Source organism: Antedon bifida, chromosome 1 (genome assembly GCF_963402885.1).
Source record: "Antedon bifida chromosome 1, ecAntBifi1.1, whole genome shotgun sequence".
Taxonomy (NCBI): domain Eukaryota; kingdom Metazoa; phylum Echinodermata; class Crinoidea; order Comatulida; family Antedonidae; genus Antedon; species Antedon bifida.
Window position 1 is genome coordinate 24,702,851 of NC_136226.1, and position 21,613 is coordinate 24,724,463.

The window sequence follows — 21,613 nt, forward strand, 5'->3', positions numbered from 1 at the left end:
CGTTCCAAACATATACATTCTTGGCTTAGTAATCGTACTGATGTATTTACAAAATACTTTACTTATTACATTTAATTTGCAGGTAAATTTAGTTTCTGGTCCCAGCCAACTTCTCATGGTAGTGCTTCCATTGTGGAATTCATCGAAGAAGCCATGCAACATTCTCGGAATGGGCGTTACCTCTATTTCCTCCGTCCACGCCTTCCAGGATTCCCACCAGCTCCAGTGCAGCTTCTTTACCAGATCTCTCGGTTCCAGAAAGCACGTTCTTTGCAGCACATGTGTCGGTTTGTGATACGTAAACATGCACGACTCGATCACATAGATTTATTGCCGCTACCAAGGCGTTTAAAAGACTATTTGAAAGAAGGACAATACTACACACCAGATGATATACTTAAGGATATATAAAGAAAGTCATCTCCTGCAGCTACTGGAGGCCCTTTAAATTCCATTAAACTGCAGCACCAATGACTACAAATTAATGTAAAGTAACAATGCTTGCTTCTGTAATTACCATAATTTCTGACCTCGGCACAAAAGCTATCCAATTCTGACTTGTAAGAATACGCAATGTCCATTACTGACTTGTAAGAATACACATGTCCATTACTCGTAGTGTTTTAATGCAGCATTATAAATGTATGGCTATAATATATGGATTATTGAACTAAAATTAGTAATACAGTCAACACTCCCAATATCGGAATCCTTGGACTTTTTTTCTGGAAAGTCTGAATGGTATAAATAAGAATTTTTGACTGGTTAGACCTCAAGAGAAGGTTTGGGAGAGATTTTGGTGTCAGAGAGTCCAGTATCGGGAGAGTTGACTGTATCATCACAATCTCCTATGATATTCCAGGATCAAAATTATATATATATCTATAATAAACTTTTCTGTATCTTTAGTGTACTATTGTATACTCATTATATTTACACTTAATTAAACTTGTCATGGGGGCCAAAGAATATTTATCATTAAATATTTAATACTGTATCTTTAAATAATTATGAAATTATAAATGACATTTATAGAAAGAAAATTAATTAATTGGTTGTATTGGAAAAGAAAAACATTTAAATAATAATCTTAGGCAACAATATTTTATTTTAATAAAAAGTATCAACTGATTATTTCAAATTGTGTATTTTCAATTACGTAAATGGAAAATAAAATAAATAAATATACATATATAAATTAATAGACGATGTTTAATAAAGTCAATGGTGTTGGGTGAAATTGAACTTATTTTTGTAGATAAAAACAACAAATATTTATGCTAAAGCGTACCAACTTGTATTGATCAAATTGTTGGTTGCCAGAATGTACATAGAATTGTATATATTTCATAGTTTACTTTATAAAAAAAGATGGAAAATATGAAGAAGTTTTGTTGCTTTGTTTATGTATAATTGTGATATTTAAAAATAGATGGATTTTGTAACATTATTAATACGCTTTTAAATTCATCTTTTAATCTTCACTGACAAATATCATAAATTTTAAAAAAAACACATTTGTATTTAAAATGAATTTTTTGAAGTTGTATAACTATGAAAAACATGTGAAAGACAAAAAATTCTTAAGGCGATAAACATACATTTTCTCAAATAAAACTTGTTAACAATTTTTTATTCTAGAACTATAGGATAACAATTTATGCTTTCTTTGATGAAAATAATATTTGTTAAATCTAATCAAATGACGTCATGATAAATAAGAACAATAAAATCGTTGTATCGTCACGATATTATTGTTCTTACAATCATTTGATGTGTAGAAATATTATTTTCATCAAAGAGAGCATAATGGTTATCCTATAGTTCTAGAATGAAAATTGTTTTTATTTTGTTTTATGTGAGAAAAATGTATGTTTACCTTTTTATCTTCCTAGTGTAAATGGGCCTTTAAACCAGTTCATATTTCATATCAGTCTGAATTTGATTATTTTAGTTAAATAGGTTTTGTCAGATTGTATTGATTCTGTTTAATAATTTATTTTACCACACAATTCTACAAAATTCCCACTCCCATCCGTTTCTATTTCCTATTGTATTGTATGTTTATATTATGTTTATTTATAAAACAATTAAATGTATGTATTATATGTAATGTATACAAGTACTTCACAAAATATTACTTCGGTATAGACTGTTTTTATCATTTTACATAAATAATAGTATAGTATTACATACCATTTTCATAGTTATTTTGACTTATCTTTTGCCTTAAAATTAATAATAATTATTATCACTTTTTTCAATTTTCTAACTTTGAGGTGATGGATTGGATTATTGACCCAACATTATAAGATACATACTGGCACAAAACTGTATCTTCTAAAAGTTATGTAAAATGTGTAAAATATGGTAATAATTCTTATTAAAATAACTCTTTTAGTTATTACTTTAAACATTGCAGGATACTACACAAATGTTTGCGATAACATTACACCATGTACATACTTCTAATAAAGAATGTTCGTACTGTATTACTGTAGTACGAAAGTTCTTTATTTAATCAGAGTATGAATAGATAACAGTCTGGTTATTGCACTCTGGCAAAGTCTGCTAAAGTTTGTGAACAGTGGTGACTCATTATCTCCCCTGAGAGATGCTACATTAGCAGAGAACTATTTTCATCCTGCGTTACAGCGTCAAATTTTCAGTAAAAATCTCTGACAACAGCAACTTAAATTTTCTCTCACTAAAGAAAGTTGAAATAAGAAGAAATTTAAGTAAAAATTGAGTGAATATATAGGAAAGTTTGGTTAAAAAATATTAATGTAATCTTTCAAATATAATAATCAATAAGATGCACAAACCATAATACTTTACATGAGAAATTCATTTTTTGTTTTATTAATAGATATTATTGTTTTGTTTTGTGTATAGATGCTTTCCAAATTTAAAGAAAGTGCATCTAAAAAATAAAATTAAACAAATTGTATTTTTTCATTTATACCAAATGTTAAATTTTAAAATGATAACAATTCTATTTCTTATGACTTGGTCAGAATACAATGTAAATTAAATTATGCCTTTTTTTAAATAAAAATATTAATTTATTAATCATAAATAATTTGAAAAGAAAATACCTATTGTAGTTCAATAAATTGAGGGAAAAACGTTATAAATATAACATTTTTTGTATGGTGCACTATACTATTTTATAAGAGTCAATATTTGAGTATAGTGACTATTTTGGAGGAGCAATATTGGCTTTAATTAATTTTTCAAGAAAGAATGAAACCCGCACCTAGTAAAAATAATTGCTGCCTCCCTTGCCCTTGCCCTCTCCCCTCCAACCACCCTTTCCCTTCCAACCTTTCCTGGCTACTTTTTAAGCATGGCTGGTCCATGAAAACTAAACATTTGTCTTTCAGTTTTTTTTATATATATATTTCTTTGTACAAAATTAAATAGAAATGTAAAAATAAGATGTAAGGACATAGACTCATTTTCTTATAAAGAAGCATATTCCAATTTGATTTCTCAATTCATTATAGTCTGAAGAAATTTCAATCAAAATGATTATAGGCATTATTTTATATATTTATTCTACAAGATTCTCAATGCTGTGTCTGCAAATACTACAATATTTGCCCAGTATTGTAGGAATATTTGGTAATACAGCATCACATGTGGTGCCTGTATAATGTAAGGTTAGGTTTTAAGTGTTAGGTTATGGTATATGATACTAGGAGATACATGTGAACACATGTGATGTTGTATTACCGAATATTCCTATGATACTGGGCAAATCTAAATACACAACCAAGAATCGGGTGTTTAGTTAGTGTACACAGATATATCCAAAATTAATATTGAAAAAAAAGAAGTAAAGAAAGCTATTTGCTTTTTTTTTTTAAGAAGTCAATTATTTTTAAGTGGAATCCAATTTTACTTATTTACAATTATAAAAGGAAATGAAACGATTAAATATTGTAAGGCAAACATAAATGATTTAAAATCTTGTGTTCCTTAAGTGACTTTACAAGTTGAAATAGTATGTTCATATTGTTCCTAGTGACAGATTTTAAATTGATTATTTTGACTGTATTTTTTATTAAAATAAAACATAGGACATAAAAATGTCTCAGCTATATAGAAGAAATAGCTTATCTTGGCAATCAGAAGTGTTCTACATGTTGGAATATACAGTATTGGAACAAACAATCGCATCGTATCATTAAAATCTATGCAAATAATATAGTCAACTTGTTGTACCTTGTTTGACGTGTAGTATATTGCGTAGTAGCTTAAGCTTCATTGCTTACATTTGTGTATTTTGCAATCAAATATTTGTGAATATAATATTGATAATAAATTTTGTAAACAATATTAAGTGAATGTTGTTTTTTTTTTAATTTACTTGTGATTCAAAACAATGTTTATTATTATTTACCCATTCTAGTGGTGTTGTAGCTTGGGTATGTTGCTTGCATTGCCTACCTATTTTCAGGGTTCAAATCCTGTGTCACATTGCAGAATTTGTTCCCACAACAAAACCAACTCCACTCGTGTTAGGAATTTATTTATGTACAACATGCTACCCATTCTCAGTGCTGTATCTGCACATATTTCCCCAGTATCATAGGAACATTCTGTAACACAGCATTGAATACATGTGAAACACATGTATTGCTGTATACTGGAGAAATCTAATCTCAGTACAGAGAATCGGGTGAATATTATTGACAATTTTTTATATTTATATTACAATTATACCCAATATATTTTCCCTGGTCATTACCTGTAAAAAAGGGAAAATGTTCATGTCATATTCTATAAAATACTATTTTCCCTCCTAATGTTTAACTAATCTCATTTTATTCTTTTATCACAGTAGAAACTTTTTATACACATTTTGGCTATGCTGAGAAAACAATGGTTTATGATAATATGGAGTATTCCCCTGGACCTCGCAATATAAATTTAGATTGGCGCTTTTTTTTGGCAATTAAACGTTTTTTTATCAATACAGTAGTAGCTCCTAGACTATAGTTGATCAAATTATCATATTTAAAGAATGTTTTTGCTAGAGTTTTAACCTTGACAATTTGCAATACAGCTACTCATTAAACATTTCTTGGTATATCTAAACAAGTTTGCCTATTTCCTGGTTTGCGCTGGTCTGTTGTTCGAGATTGGGCCAATACATGATTGCATACGCTTATAAGCTGATTCACCAAAGGTAGTTACAAACGCTTCTATGATGAATAAACAGGAAAGCCAATACTGACATACTTGGGTAAATGCCAACCGAGGGGGAAAAAGTATGGTACGGCTATAAGTGATAGATATAACACATACAACATATGAGCAAAATATGTACCAACTCTTTTGCAATTAAAAGTCTCGTAAAATATATATTTTTAACTCACTATTATAAATTGGTAAACAACAGCATGGAGTAAAGCAACAGTAATCTAGAGCTTACAATGATTTTGTTGATGTTCACAATTGCCTTTAATATTTCAAATAGGCTATAATACATTTGTCAATTTTGCAATATAGTTAGAAATTTAAAAAAATATAGATACAAAACAAAGCCGATTAGTTTTACATTAATTTCAGTGTATCCATCTATAAAGCTCTGTCACTTTATGTGACAAAAAAAATATGATGTGCCCAAATATGGACACGATGACATCATATCACTATCATATTTGGGCACATCCCACTGTCACGAGATCCACTTTTTACTCGGGGTACCCGAGTCTAGGATTCACTTATCTTCTCCATCTGGACACTATTGAGTAAAAAGTGCGATTTATAAAGTACTACACCTCCCTTATTCGTTGTAGTATTGAGCTGGGATTTGGCATGAATATACTACAGGGACATGTCCTCAAAGTTATAGATTTTTAAATTTCAAACCGGATGCAGCCATATCACGTCTCGAAGATGGTACCGTTTTGCCGTAGTTGGTAGCAAGGTTATTGATGTGTATGTGACGTTACATCCGGTCTTATGACGTCATTACAGCTTCTTTTGCTGTACCCCGAGTATCGTACATTCGTGCTTGTTTTGATAGTGTAGACAGCGCTTAAGTCAAGTTCCCCAGTGGTATGATAATTAAATTAGTTATTGTTCCCACCGGCTTATGATCATTGTAGAAAACCCTTTTTTATTATTTCATACGCATATTTAAAACCGGTAAACGGTGCATAATAATATAGTTTTCCAACACCAAGTCTTGGCTAAGTACAGGATACCATACCATGCTTATAACCTCTTATTTCAGGCCTGGGGAGTTACAAGCATAGCACTATGATTGAACCATGGAACTTTGGATTGGAAGGAAATCACATTAACCACTAAGCTACAGTTTCACAACTACTAAGGTATCATTTTCAAGATTTTTTTCATGCCGCTCCTTTAGGCAGTTATATTCAAGACAACGGAAGCAATAGGAAACAGTTACCATGCGGTAATAGTTTACTACGGCTGAAAAAATGGGTATTTGGAAACTCGGACTGGGCATGTACAAACCCCAAAGCTTGTCTGGGAAAAGAGAATCTATGAAAACATTTGCTAATAAATATTGAGATGCATGTAGATCGGTGAGCGGTTTTTTGTAAGAAATATTTCTTGTTTAATTTGGTATAATATAAATGCTTTGTTTAATTAAATGCTGACACTGTAAACATTTTACTGTCGAACTCACCTTTGATGCATGTTTTGACTTAGGAAAACATTGACAGTTCTAGCTTAACTATAATTGATATCGTAACAGTTTGAGTGATTCACATTTGAATCATCAGTCAATCACCTGAAATCTGGATTTATAATCCTATACCAATTAAAACATTCTCAACATGTGCATTTTACCAATAAGTCATTGCCAATTAATACTTTATTTTTAAGATGACAAAGAAATAAAACATAGCTCAAATATAACAAGTTCATTAAATTGGTAGTGACAGTGTAAGATTACAATTGTATTGTATTTTTCTTACTATTAATTTAAAGTTTGAATTCATTAGGGACTATGTATAAGTGAAATATTTCCATTAAATAGTAAGTATTTCACTTAACTAAAAAAATATTTTTAAATTGTATTGTATTGTATGAGATTTTTCTTAATTTTAAGGGTAATATAAGTGTTTCTCTTAGTGTGTGTGGTGAATATGGCCACTGGATCCACCAGTACAATTATTCTACTACAGTTAGCTATATTTTAATAAACAGTAAAAGTTTTAGCAAGCTTTTATTTGTTAACATTACATATGGTTTATTGCAATGACTGCCGCGAAAGCTCTACATTAAGACACGCTGAAATCATACTTTATTCCAATAAAAGCAGTAGAGTAGATCGCTTAGTAATAGTGGAGGTGGGTTGTTTTCGTATTTAAGATAATAGAAATCCGAGGAATGAACAAAATAGCCAGTTACTATTACAGCATCTTTTTTATTAATTATAAAATATAATTATTTCATAATACTTAAAAAAATTAAATGTTGGTTTGATATAGTAGTGTAGTATAGGGTGACATGGGGACCAGCACAGGGATTAAGACCAATTGGAATACTAGCGTTGACATAATGTGGATTTGCAGAAAACGGATACAGGCTACACTGTACAGACATGTATACGGTATAGGGGATTCCCTGTGTAGGATAAGGAAAAATGGAAATTTTAAGTCTGTCAGAAGATGCCGAATAGGATACAGTGATGACATCACATAATTGCTGTAATGATCACTTTGATGAGATGATCCCTTGTTTTTAACTGATCTGTTTTTAAACTTAAATCACTCATAATTTAATATTTGCATTTGAAATATTATGTTTCAAATCTTTTTGTTAACAATAGAATTATTTATGAACTATGAACCATTATATAACTAAAAAAGTGCAGACAACCATCTTATTTCCTGTAAACATATAAAAGTTTAAAATAACATAATATATGCACATACAAATACATTAGTCTATTGTTACAATAACATGTATATTTACTTAGAGATCTACTTTTATATATATTATAATATTTATCAATATAACATTAGCATTTTATTGGTATTATTTCAGGGAGAAAATTATACTCTATTATGGTTAAGGCACTATTTTTGTAATATAGTGCCCTGTCAAAAAATATACTTCATTCATTCATTCAATCTTTTATTTCGGAATCTCTGGTCCATAGAAAGTAAAAATAATACTAACATAAAAAAATAGTAACATAACACTATTTTAGCACATTTCATAGTAAAATTTCGTTCTTGTAGGACAGTCCAAGTTCCTTATGAGGCATGATAATAGAATTGAGAACGATAGTCTCATCCGGTACAATTACATGTTGTCCTGAAAAAATATTGAAAAAGATTCATTTTAAAATATTGTTTTGAAATACAATATGGAGCTTTCGCTTTGCGACGACCAATGACCTACGACCTACGCATGGACCTAGAAACTACTATTGAATATCAACAACAGAGCAAGACACATATTCAAACAACTACAAGTTCAAATTTGTACATTGTAAACAATAGAGAAGAAGGAAGCATACTGTATTTTTAGACAAGTACTTCCTTCAATCAATAAACTAGCATTTACTGAATATTAATATAAGATATCAAGGATTGGAATTATCATGTTCATCACATTATCATAATCTTTTAAAATCAACATCATTTTATTTTGTAATTCTCTGTAACTCTCTGTGCAGGCAATTTGTTCACAGCATTCTTTCTATTATCTCTACAAAATCACACAAATTTATCTTTTGTAACATAAAGTGCAAATAATGTTGTGAATCAGTGATTTTATATTTTACATGTATTTTTGTAAAATTATTATTGAATAAAATATAATATATAGTGATAATCTAATCTAATTACATTAGATCGAGACCCGTAGCCAGGATTTTTACAGGGGGTTCTTTTTTTCCACAAAAAGGGGAAAATGCAAGCAACTGAACAAAAAACAAATTTAGACCTAGTCTAGTAAATGAAAAGTAATTTATCTGCTGGCTAGCTATAGGATTGGACAAAAAAGTTAGGCTTATTTAGTAGCACTTTTGCTACTAGTCTCTAGCTTGAAAAGAACAGGGGGTTCTTTTTCCCACAAAAAGGGGAAAATGCAAGCAACTGAACAAAAAAACAAATTTAGGCCTAGTCTAGTAAATGAAAAGTAATTTATCTGCTGGCTGGCTATAGGATTGGACAAAAAAGTTAGGCCTATTTACTAGCACTTTTGCTACTAGTCTCTAGCTTGAAAAGGGCACTTTCAGGGAAAAGGAGTTCTTTCGAACCTTATGAACCTATGGGCTTGAGATCACAATCTAGTTCACTGCACTTTGAGAGGTTATCACTGTATAAAGCACATTATAAACATTGTAATTATCAACTTTGTCAATAAATAAAATATTTCAGTATTTTAATATCAATAATAAAATTAATATACAAATATTTTATTTTTTATTACATGTTTTTAATTGATATTTTTCATAATAAGTTGTGTGCACTGAGTGTGTGAACATGCTATATTTATTTATATTTTTTACATACATATTTGTTTAACAAATTCAATTTGTTTTTGTTTTATTGGTTAAACATGCACTATTTAGTAACATATCCAAAAGTGTATCTAAATATAAAAAATTATAGGGTATTTTTGTAAATGAAAAATGAAGAAGATAATAGTGAAAAAAATTAATAAAAATATAATTTTTGCAATGCTTATGCATAAATGATAGGGTAGTTTTGTGAATGAAAATAAATTAGAAAATAGCACAAAGAATAAATTAAAATATGATTTTTTTCAGCACTTGGACGCTTATGCATACATGGTTTCTGTTATTTACAAATGATATATGGTATTTTGCTTACAAGAATGGTAAAGACTATAGGAGTATCTGGTTCTTGACACTGTATGAGAGGTCTTTATGTGGTAGAACAATGGAGTTGAGAATGACAACCTCAGATGGAATGGTAACATTTTGACCTGCAAAGAGATGATACTATAATGGTAAAAAGAAGAAAAATTATCAAATTATTAAGTATTTATAGGGATTTTTCGTCTTTATACCGCATCATTTGACTACATGTACGCATCTGTTAAGTTGAAAAGTCATTCTGCACATTCTTAGAAACTTATGAAATGACTATTAGACTCAACAGATGCATGTCATAAAAACTGAAGGTCGGTAATACTCTTGGTTTCTACAGACTAGGTCACATCTAGGAAAACCCACAATTCCTCCACAGTTCTGGTTTTAAACAATAGAGTACACTAGTCTAAAGGCCCATTTACACTAGGACGATAACGATGGACGATAAATTGACAAATGTGCATTTTTCATACATAAAAGAAAAGAAATATAAAAACTTTTCATTCTAGAACTATAGAATAACCTTCTATGCTTTCTTTGATGAAAATGATATTTTCACACGTCCAATCAAATGACGTCATGATTAGTAAGAGCAATAATATCGTGACAATACAACGATTTTATTGTTTTTATTTATCATGACGTCATTTGATTGGAATTTTAAAAATATTATTTTAATCAAAGACAGCATAAATGATTATCCTATAGTTCTAGAACGAAAACCTTTCTAATTTATTTTGTTTTATGTAAAAAAAATGCATGTTTATATATTTATCGTCCATCGTTATCGTCCTAGTGTAAATGGGCCTTAAAGCTCTGTCTACATTATCAAAATTTATAAAAATGTGATGTGCCCATATATGAACTTGATGATGTTTGGGCACATCACACTTTTGTTATCAAACTAGTTTGGTAGTGCAGACCTAAGTTAAGGTGTAACATTCAAAGGACATGCAAAGTATATAAAAATTTAAGATTGAGATTTTATAAGCATGTTTTAAAGGAAATGCTGATGAATGGTAGTACTATACAGTGCAAATTTGGTTTATTATGATAAATTATATAGATTATAACAAAAGCATTATGTTTGAGAATGGAATAAAACATTACCTAAGATAGTGATAGATGGATTAAGTCGCCCATCAGAGTTGAATAAAGCATCACTATCTATTTTTGCGTGTTTGTCATTCGGATTAGGGTCAGAGGGCGTGCCTTCGACCCTTGACCAGGCACCAACCAAACTGTTCCAACCAACAATACTGTTCAAGATGCAGCAATGATCCTAAATATTAAAAATAGTTTTTAAAAAATTATTGGCATTAGTTTAAACTACACAAACCAACAGTGGTGTTGGTAGTCTATGAGTGGCACTTAACTGGATAAAAAAATCCTTCCCGTCGCCCATACAGTCAAGCAAAATGATAATGGTGGTATGTTGGGGTATGCTTAGAGGATTAGTGAATTATTGTAGAGGGGTACGCAACAAGGAACTTTTACAGCATCTCCCTCAGAAGAGCAAAGGCTAAGCATTAGTCTTAAATCATGGATTCAACTAAAGGACTATGATTTTACATTTTGCAATATTGAACACACCTGTAATGTTGCACCTGGTAGAAGGATGGACTCTCTTACTCTTACACCTGATCCTATTGTTACATTTTCACCAACTGTTACATTTGGTCCAAGCTGAATTTTTGAAGTAGAAAAAAAATTCTTTTGTGTTTGGGATACTATATCTTTGGAGATACTAGTACAGATACTGCTAAAGAATGCTGTGGCTGTATCCACCAATCCTAAGTTATATATTAAGTGGTATTCAATTATATAGGAGAATTTTATTTAAAGTATTTCCCTTTAATAATTCAAATGTAAACAGTCAATATGGCCACTGAATTTTGAGGCATTTTGAACCAACTTTACTGAAATATCATCAAGCTCTACTGTCACATTTCTAAACCCTTTACATTTTGTAAACCCCAATGTGACAATCATGGTGGTTTTGTTTTGATCTATGCGGGAACATCGCAGTGAGGCTAGCTAAAACGATAGGTATCTTACTGTTGCAGAAGGGTCTACATTAGCTTTAGGGTGAATGTACACATCTCCTATGATCTTGGGTTTTCCATCTTCATTTAAAGCCAAGATTTCAGGGTGGTTGCGATGGTACAGCCCTAGGTACAGACGATTAGCATAGATGGCTGATCTGTAAGCAGAAACAATTTACCTGAAGTGAGACAAAATCAAATTTCTTTTTAATCAGTAGATTATTTTTATAACAGAAATTGTCACTCACCCAGCAGATTTGATTTGACTCCAAAATCCTTGTGTTTTGAAAACAAAGAGACTACCAGTGCCAGCTAGTGGTGTAAAGATGTCTTGTTCAAATCGGATGCAATCTTTAGCCTGAGTGAAACTATCACAGCTATTTAGAAAGTAACGAGTCATTAGTATAGGAGGACTGACAATGGGCTGAGGAATAATTTGTTTCAAGGAGCCAGGGTGTGGAATGTGCTTCCTAATAAGGTAAATCAAATCTCTTTGTAAGAGAAATAAAAGTGATGGAGATGTCCCTTGCATTTACAGTACATATTCAAGGGGAAAATGAATGTCAAGACTAAAGCTCTGTCTACACTATCAAACTACAGTATTTTGACAAAAAAAGTGTGATGTGCCCAAATTTGGTAGTGATATGGCCAAATATGATAGTGATATGACATCATCATGTCCATATATGGGCACATCACATTTTTTTGTCACATAAAGTTTGATAGTGTAGACAAACTTTAGATACAAATTTGACAATATACACATGGAATAACAGTAGGCCTAACACCAATGAAAACTGTCATGCATTGAACAAAGCCAGAGAAATTATCAAAATTATGAAGATCCATATTTCTATTAATACAAATCTAAATGAACATAATTATTTTGATCTTTTTTGGTGTTTGGGTTGGAAATATTATCCCCTTAGTAGGGGTTGAATCAACCATTTAGCACACACAAAAATGTCCCCATCGCCTTTAGTAGGGGTTGGCCGTTGTGTTATATATTTTACAAGAAAGTGTCCCCTTAATAGGGAATTTCTACTGTAGTGTGATTACAAAATTATGAATAAAACAATTTAATATACCTGAATGTTTCGTTCTGATTTAGTTGAAAGATTCTACCAATTCTATCAAATATTTCTGGTGACAGGAGGTACACGCCGCCGTTGATAATACTACTCACGAAGGTTTGAGGTTTCTCCACATAATGAAGCACCTAATAAATAAATTTGTTTTAAAAGTATCTAATATTTCATTGGCTTACCAGTTTCAAAACAATTTCTCCAATCAGTTTAAGTTTGATTAAGTTGATACCTTTTGATTAAAGTAGACCTTTGTTAGAATATGCTTGTCCTGTGTGGCATGGTTACCTTACTGGGGAGAAGTCTTGTGATATTGAGAAATGAGCTAATACTAGGGCATGAGTGTATATATGATATAAGAGGTGTGTGAGAAATCTTAATTGCTGGCAATGAGGAGTGTCTGGTGTTGATCTTATTAACTGATATATTATTTATTTGTTCATTGCTATATTATATATTTGTTCACTCATAAGCCAGAATTGGCTGGTCTTGAAATAAATAATATAATCTATACATCAGTTGCTATAAACTGTAATATACATTGTAGAGGAAATATAACGGTACACTACAATCAATCATACAAATTATATACAGATTTCTAAAATATATACCTCATGAGTTTCAGGATTCTCCACCAGACATCCATAGTTCAAAGATTGCTTTCGAGTTGCCTTTAAAAAAATAAGAATATAATAATATTAATAATATAAGAATGAGGATACAATTTACTAGATTTTACTAGATAAACCAATATTAAAACTTATGCCTAGACAATTTGATCAAACAGTAGCTAACAGCTAGATTTCATCAATTGTTATGTTGCAAGACCATGCAGTGGCTGCAAAGGAGTCCAACTGTCATCTTAGCAACGAAGCAACTGACAAAGTCAAGCTGTTAGCTCAACGAAACTGTCTTGAAATAAGCTTTAATATCGGTTTATTCTTTTGAACATTACCTAATAATAATTCGTGTTTTATATCATCTTCAAAGTTGTTAAATTGAGTTTATACAATTGTTGAATGGGTTACTGATTAATGGGAGTCTCTTAGATCCATTATTGATTGCATGCGTGGTACTGAATATACCTATGGATTGTATTAACTATACAAAAATCAGGAGTGAATATGCAAATGTCCATGAATGAATATATCAGGGGTAAATATGAAAATGTTCAAAGGTAAAATATGCAAATGCCCATGAATGAATATGCAAATGACCATACAGTATATGCAAATACCCAGGGGTAAATATGCAAATACCCATGAATGAATGTGCAAATACCCATGAATAAATATGCAAATGCCAATGAATGAATATACAAATGCTCAGGAATGAATATGTAAATGCCCAGGGGTGAATATTCAAATATCCATGAATGAATATATGCAAATGCCCATGAATGAATATGTAAATGCCCAGGGATGAATATTCAAATATCCATGAATGAATAGGCAAATGCTCAGGGGTGGATATGCAAATACACAATTCGAAAACTAACCTCAGTTGCTAATATTGTATACTTTGTACCGTTTGGAAGATTCTTATGAAAGTTATACATATCATTGAGAGGGAAATCACAACAAACATCTCCATTGAAAACAAAGAATCCTTCTGGGTTACCACTCAGAATCTGGTCTCTGAAATGATATAGGCCTCCAGCTGTTCCAAGGGATGTGTATTCTTGTAGGTATCTGGGAAAAAACATATTTACAATGAGGTGAAATAAAATGACAGTGGTTTTGGCAGTCTGTTCATGCTGCTTATCGGGATAAACCAACAATAGCCCCTGCTCTCCAAGGAAGAATAATGGACATTACTTGAACATCCCTTTATAAAAATGAATCCGGCAATCAGGCACTCGAATGCAAAACTGTCTTCATTACCATTCATGATGCTGCATTATGTGCTACAAAAATCGTTAGACATACTTCTGTGCTTGTGTTTTAAAAACCTTACTTAATACATCTGAGAATCAAAATGTACCGGAGTGTATCATTACAATTTTCAGACTGTATCATTACTCTCCCTCAGAGATCAAGGGCTGCTGTTGGTTTATCCAGGTAAGCTAGGCACAACATAGATTTATAGACCAATCAAACAAACATGTCTCAAAATGATTACAATCATGACCATTATATAGGAGTACTTTATATATTTGCAAACCACAGGGATTTTTACTTACCATTTTAAACTCATAAAACACCAATATTATAAGAGTATCAAAAGAAAAATGAAATGTACCTAATGTTAATCTTAAACTTTTGTTGCGTTGTTTGGATAAAACGATTAAGAGCTTCACTTGGCTGATAGAATCCAATTAACAGGATTTCTTTGACTTCAGATACCTGAAAGAATGATAAGATTTCTGTGTAGAAATCATACAATGACAAGTGGTATTTACTATATTTTGGGACAAGATAAAAGATAAATTGATTCTTACCATACAACATGCTTCTATGTGGTGATATATGATGGGAAAGCCAGCTACTGGAAACAGAGGTTTCGGCAACTCAAGTGATAGAGGTCGAAAACGAGTCCCTGAAGAGAAATGTTGTAAATTATTTATTACATTTTCAAAATATGTATTTAAAATACAAATTGGAAAATCTTTGGTGTGTGATTTGCTACATGATTTTTTTGTGTTAGAGACTAGAGACAGGAAAATAAACAAATAATTAAGGAATTCATGGGCATATAATATCAGAACTGCATGGATGATAGTCTTCATTCATAGACATACCAGGGAGATTTATTTTACATCTCCCTGGACATACATAGGGAATCAACAATTTTAAACATTTTCTAGCAAATGTAATTTTAACACATTGGCCCTTTGCCATTGGGATGCTAATAACATGTGGTGTAAATTAATGTGACCAGCTAGGCCACTACCTAGAGTAGCAGTAGAGTAAAAAGATTTGCCATCTGGCTGCTGATACATGCAATTTTCCTGGTACAACTTTGCTCAGCTCACATCTATGATCTGGACCGGCTTATTTAGACTGGGCGGGCCTAGCTAGGCCTCCTACTCCGAGTCCTAGCGGCTTACCTAGGCCTACCTATATATTCTGGCTTGTATTGTATGTAAAGTAATTATTAGTAGTATATAAAATGCATGCATTACCTTTCTGGGGTCCTCCTATAAGTATTACGGCTTTCAACATGTTTGAAATTAAACTGTATGCTACCTAGGTTAGACGTAAAAAGAACAAATTTGTTGCACAATATTGCCGACGTGGAGTTGTTGGACGTTTGTTTTGTTTTTTTAATGTTTTGCAACAACGTGTCAAGGTTCAAACGAGGATCGTTCAAGTGTGAAAGTTTGACACATTAAAAACTCCGAAAAAGTATTTGAAGTTATTTGGAAAATCGTTGAAAAATATATAGTAAAGTTACAAAAGCTAATATTACAGAGAAATTATTGAAGGAAGATTTTCCAGTATTCCCAGCCCAAAAAGTTTCGGAGCTTAAACTTCCATCCTTCTAATGTATTGGAACAAAATTATCTAAAATAGATTGCGTGTATTTGTGAAAATTTGTAATGATCAAATAAATATACAAAAATATCAACATTTATATACAAAGTTATTAAAACATAACATTCGATGAACATATACATTATGCATCGTACATTTCTATAAACAAATATAATTTGATATAAATATTTTAGATAGTTTTTTACAATAGATTTATATATACAATTTCAGGAGACAAAAATGGCTTCTTGATCCATCGCTCAGAATTCGGAGTCCGAATCAGCTACGAATTCAAATCGTACGGTTTTGGTATTTAATGATATTGCAATATATTTTAATTTATTTTGATATAGTATTTATATGCATTTTTAATGTTTATACAAATTTTATTCTAAATGTTTTTTATACAATCAGTGCAATAGGACTACCTACTAGATAATGATAAAGTTCGCTTTTTAGGAATCCTGTCTCTGCCTGGTTTTGTGTGATGTTTTCTTGTTCTTTGTCCACGTTTTTTTATATTGTATTTTTATGGAGACAAAATAAATGAAATGAAATTAAATGAAATGAGCAATCCCATACTTTACCACTAAACCCATTTTCCATGATATTTTTCTCAGGCCGCAGAACCGAATAGGTGCGATGTGAAAGAAACATAATGTAATAACATATATAATATATAAATATATAAAACTAGTTGATAATAAACTAACTAACTAAAATAATAAATGATTATAGACTACATTACTTACTTATTTTGCTTATGGCCTACTGAAATGTGATTTATTAAGTTTGTTCTTAAAATTATTTTTGTTCAATTTTTGAAAAATGTAGAAGATTATTATCTGATTATATGTGACACTCATATTTTTAGGAACATTTGTTTTTGTAATAAGGATATAGGCCTATTTATTTGTTATACATCATACAAATGTGTTTTCATTGAAATCATTATTGTAAATCATTTATTCTACTTTCGAAAAATTTAAGTTTCGACGTATAGATTAATTAAATTTAAAGCTACGTACTACACTTTAAATTCAACAAGAAAAACCTGGGGATTATCTTTGTGAGAAATTTTTAAAGTGGTCTGCCGCCCCCTGTTTAGAAACCAGACGATAAACATAGCATGCTAACTTGACATCGGTTGCTTAGAAAGAAGAATCAGTACACTATTAAGTAAGTTACTCTTCAATAATTTGAACGAAATGATAATATAAGATATTGAAATGATTTCTTAGTTTGAAAGTAATATATGCACGGTAATCGTCTGCTAGTTGGATAATTATAGAGGATTAGTTGTTCCAGTGCGAAAATTGAACCAACCCTTTTGGCACCGAGGGATATCTAGCCTTTGGATTAACTTGATGATTGAAGACAGTAGTATAGCCTGTACATTTTCCTTCACCAGGGCCCAATAAACAATTCGTTATGGAAGCAGCCTGTGCTATTGTACCCAAGATTTCTGAACCCTCTGATTGTATTGATACTATTGTTGGAATTTGTGAATCTATTTCGGAACAATCCGGTTCAGAATTCGATGAAAATGTTGAATTATCAGAGGTTTTTGTGGAGAGGGATCCTCAAAAGGATAACATGGCAATGGACAGATTTTCACATTTTACTATAAAAAAGCAAACTTCATACAGGTGAGTGTGACATTTTATTTAAATTAATTTACATATTTTATACTTTTAACATTAGTTTTATTGAAAAATTGTGGGTGGGAGATCCCTAACACTCTAAACTTTGGTAATTATTGTCAAAAATTATTATTAAATGAGCACATGTTTATGTTTTATATAGTTTTAATTTAACATGGTTTTGATGGTGGGTCCCTAGTTTTGGTGCAGCCCCTATTCATTGTCGCATATAATCAACAGCTTATTTTTTAGTCTACAGTAGTTCCAGAGGTAGCACTAAATAAGTTTATTATCTCATTCCATTTAATTAACACATGGTAAAAAAGTTTGATGCACTAGCAGTTTATTTTTAACAGTAAGAATTCACTTGTTGTTTTGAAGTGCTTGTTGAATAATTTACGGTCTGTTCATATTGTTCATTGTGTACTGTACTAAGACTTCATTCATTCAATAATATTGATGCCTTATTTCAACTGTAAATTCATCATATACTTACAAAACAGAATAAAGTTAAATCAATAGTTTTATGTTGCTTTTGCTTTACGATTTAATTTATATATTTATACTTATATAACTGTATTTACTAGCCTATATTGTATTTATAGCTTTTGTGTGAAAGGACAAAATCCTTGAAGTTAAATGCTTTATGTTATTCAATTTATTCATCCATTCATTTTAGATGGCAGACACTCTACTGTGTAAATCGTAATCCATAGTATATTCTACTATTATTAGGCCTTGGCCTTCCATAGTGGCTTTTCTTTTGTCATTTTTCTACTATAAAACTAAAGTTTGTGTTTTAAAAATTTGTTTAGAAATAAATCTGTTTTGAAGGACCCTTAAGCACACGTAGAGGAGCTTACAAAGAGAGGAGAGTATTTTAAAAATAAACTTTTAGATTTTCAGTTGGAAATAGCACAGACTGTAGTAAATCGTCCATACTGTAGATTTAGATTGTTGCCATAGAGTCATATTGTTTAGTGAGCTCAGTGTAAAATATGTCCTTACTAAAAAATAGGTGAATAAAATGAAGTGTTTACCATATTGTCATACTTATGAACAACTGAATTATTTAGCTAAAAGAAAATCTCTGTACAGTACAGTATTTACACAGATTGTACTACTGTACATCAGTATAGCCTATAGTATACTACTGTTTATGTATAATAAATGGTGTTAAAGCTGAAGCTGACAGACCTAGATGGTAGTCTAGTTGGCAAAAAAAGAAGGTATGGCAAATAATATGGTTAAATGAATGCATTGAAAATGTAAAATCGTTTGATACTCTCACCTTGACTGAAGATTATTTGTTGTTTCTAGAATTCTATTTAACTTTTAATCTTTCTTTTAATACTAAATAGGCAGATATTTCTGTTTTTTTTATGACATTATATTTTTTTCTGTGTAGATCTTGTATTGCTAATCTAGTAATCAACTTCTGATAGGCAGATATTTCTGTTTTTTTTATGACATTATATTTTTTTCTGTGTAGATCTTGTATTGCTAATCTAGTTATCAACTTCTGATAGGCATATATTTTAAATTTCTATTTTAAACACTGATAAAAATCAAAGATTATAGTAGCTTGATTTTTTAATTCAACTTCCCCATTCTTGCTTTCAATTTACGGAAAGTGGCATACATACTGAAACATTCTTTAAAATGTATCGTTTCTTCATAGAGGTAATTCTATACCTCCATCATTATTTAGTTTAAAATTAAAATCTGCCTACATTATACAGTCTGGCCTAATATCTAGCCTGTAATAAAATCTAGCATGCCTAGTTTCCGGAAAGTCTTGTATTCTGAATGTGTTTTTAATGGTAAACAATATTTTTGGACCTTTTGAACCTCATAAAGCCTGGTTTTGTTTGGAGAGAGTTGGCTCTATATATTAAATATAGTATTTAAGTGTATACACTGTTGTATGGAAATGAAATAAATAACATTTAAATATTATTTGAATTTTGTTTAAAGGTCATTCATTCATGTCATATTTTAAATGTAATGTGTTTAAAGGAAAAATAAATATTGTACAATAATCTCATATTCATTATTTATTGTCACATATAACAATTTCCTTATTTTAAGTTCTTTTATGTTGGATTAATCATGATATTTATTAAATTTCACTACTATAAAACATTTTACTCGTGACCCTGAATTTTATAAAAATAGAATTTCTATTATTTTATGATACTGTACTATTGTGTATAAAATAAGAAATAATATAGTCTATTTCGTGCCTAGCTTACCTGGATAAACCGACATTGGCCTATTCTCTCCGAGAAGAGAGCTACAACTCGAATATATAAAAAAAAATTTGAAAAACCCCCGTCAGATAATGGTACATTCCATGAACCCTGCCCTCAAGTGGGAACATCCCAACATACCACCATCATCATTTCTTTTCGAGACATGGTAGAAGTAACATGTCTGAATGAAGAGCTACACTACTTTGTTAAGCACTGAGTGGAAACTTGAGCTTAGATACTGCTGACAACTACTGAGAACACGAAGCTAAGTAGTTGTTGTGATATTAGTAATATTACAAGCATTTTAAAGTGTTTGTATGTCAGAGCAACATGTATTGACTGTTGCTTTAGGGGGGCCTAGGCTCTAGGCCTAGAGTGGCAGACCCACCCTTTGCTGGGTGAAGGACAGTGCCCTTTGCCTACCTACAGTACCATAACATGAGGTGGGCCTAAGTGGCCTGACCTCTATCATGTTGTCACATGGGTGACTGTTTTTGGTATTTTATTTTGCTGAAAATAATAATAGGGCTACACATGTACTCTGGTTGTGCATCTTAGCCTTGGATGTGGTGAAAGCACTCCAATGGTCAAATGACCTAGTATGTCAGCAACAACATGGAGCTTTATGCAAGTTCAACATCCTTGTATACCGGACCCTTTTGTAGACGCTCTACTGGCTGTAGAGCTGAAGGGAATACTATTATGGCAGTCATGTCATGTTAAAATAGGAGTTATATAGGGAGTATAAATATAGTTTAGGAAAGTGTTGCCTGCAGCTCCCCTGTTCCTTTATATCCTCTTTCAAGGGTACCTAGCTCTACTCAGCCTGAGGCTTAAACAAGCATGAATACTGTACAGTCATTAACTGTACTCAACATGGAGCTAATATGCCAGCTCCTATGCTTCTAAACCAAATAAATATCTTTGCAGACATTTAGTCCTGAATGCACACATGGTTTCAGTCGTCCTTGACAACTAAGAGCACCAATCTGCATTGGGCTTATAATAACTGCTCCTAATCGGTGAGATTAGTTTTTTTTTTTCAGCACTGCTGCTGAAGAGCTTAGTCATTGCAAAAGCAGTCAACAGCTTGACTTGACTTGAATAAGCATAATGGTAATGTAGCGATATTAGTCTACCGGCGGTAGATCTGAGAAGGATTGTCACAAACAGATACAGTTGATTGGTATACATGCTAAGTATGCATTAGACTGATCTGTGCAGACATACCGAAGGAAACGCTAACATTCTCCTAAAAAGAATGTGAC

General features: G+C 31.3%; 3 protein-coding genes across 7 annotated transcripts in view; 2 read left to right on the top strand and 1 right to left on the bottom strand.

Moving 5' to 3' along the window:
- Window positions 1-4,342, top strand: part of LOC144847178 (uncharacterized) — a 30,505-nt gene extending 26,163 nt beyond the window's left edge. The window contains exon 5 of the mRNA XM_078703607.1: window positions 83-4,342. Within this exon, the coding sequence (XP_078559733.1) occupies window positions 83-411 (329 nt within the window). The 3' untranslated portion in view covers window positions 412-4,342. The remainder of the gene's footprint in view (window positions 1-82) is intronic.
- A 3,059-nt stretch (window positions 4,343-7,401) lies between these two features.
- Window positions 7,402-16,245, bottom strand: LOC144846435 (mannose-1-phosphate guanylyltransferase regulatory subunit alpha-B-like). Of its 2 annotated transcripts, XM_078703546.1 has the most exons (12): window positions 16,096-16,245; window positions 15,412-15,509; window positions 15,213-15,316; window positions 14,470-14,662; window positions 13,583-13,642; window positions 12,975-13,105; window positions 12,135-12,263; window positions 11,900-12,044; window positions 11,435-11,527; window positions 10,952-11,123; window positions 9,840-9,954; window positions 7,402-8,313 (listed from the first exon to the last, which is right to left on the bottom strand). In XM_078703546.1, exons 1-11 carry the CDS (start codon window positions 16,133-16,135, stop codon window positions 9,854-9,856), a joined length of 1,266 nt encoding a protein of 421 aa, XP_078559672.1. In that variant the 5' UTR covers window positions 16,136-16,245; the 3' UTR covers window positions 7,402-8,313; window positions 9,840-9,853. The 2 variants fall into 2 exon arrangements, with proteins under 2 accessions (XP_078559672.1, XP_078559673.1); XM_078703547.1 differs by lacking the exon at window positions 9,840-9,954.
- A 1,326-nt stretch (window positions 16,246-17,571) lies between these two features.
- Window positions 17,572-21,613, top strand: part of LOC144846872 (diacylglycerol kinase zeta-like) — a 67,707-nt gene continuing 63,665 nt past the window's right edge. For 3 of the 4 annotated variants that reach the window (XM_078703579.1, XM_078703583.1, XM_078703581.1), the window contains exon 1: window positions 17,620-18,096. In XM_078703579.1, the coding sequence (XP_078559705.1) occupies window positions 17,879-18,096 (218 nt within the window). In that variant the 5' untranslated portion in view covers window positions 17,620-17,878. Of the gene's footprint in view, window positions 18,097-21,613 lie in introns of all 4 variants that reach the window. The other variant, XM_078703580.1, reaches the window with a different exon arrangement.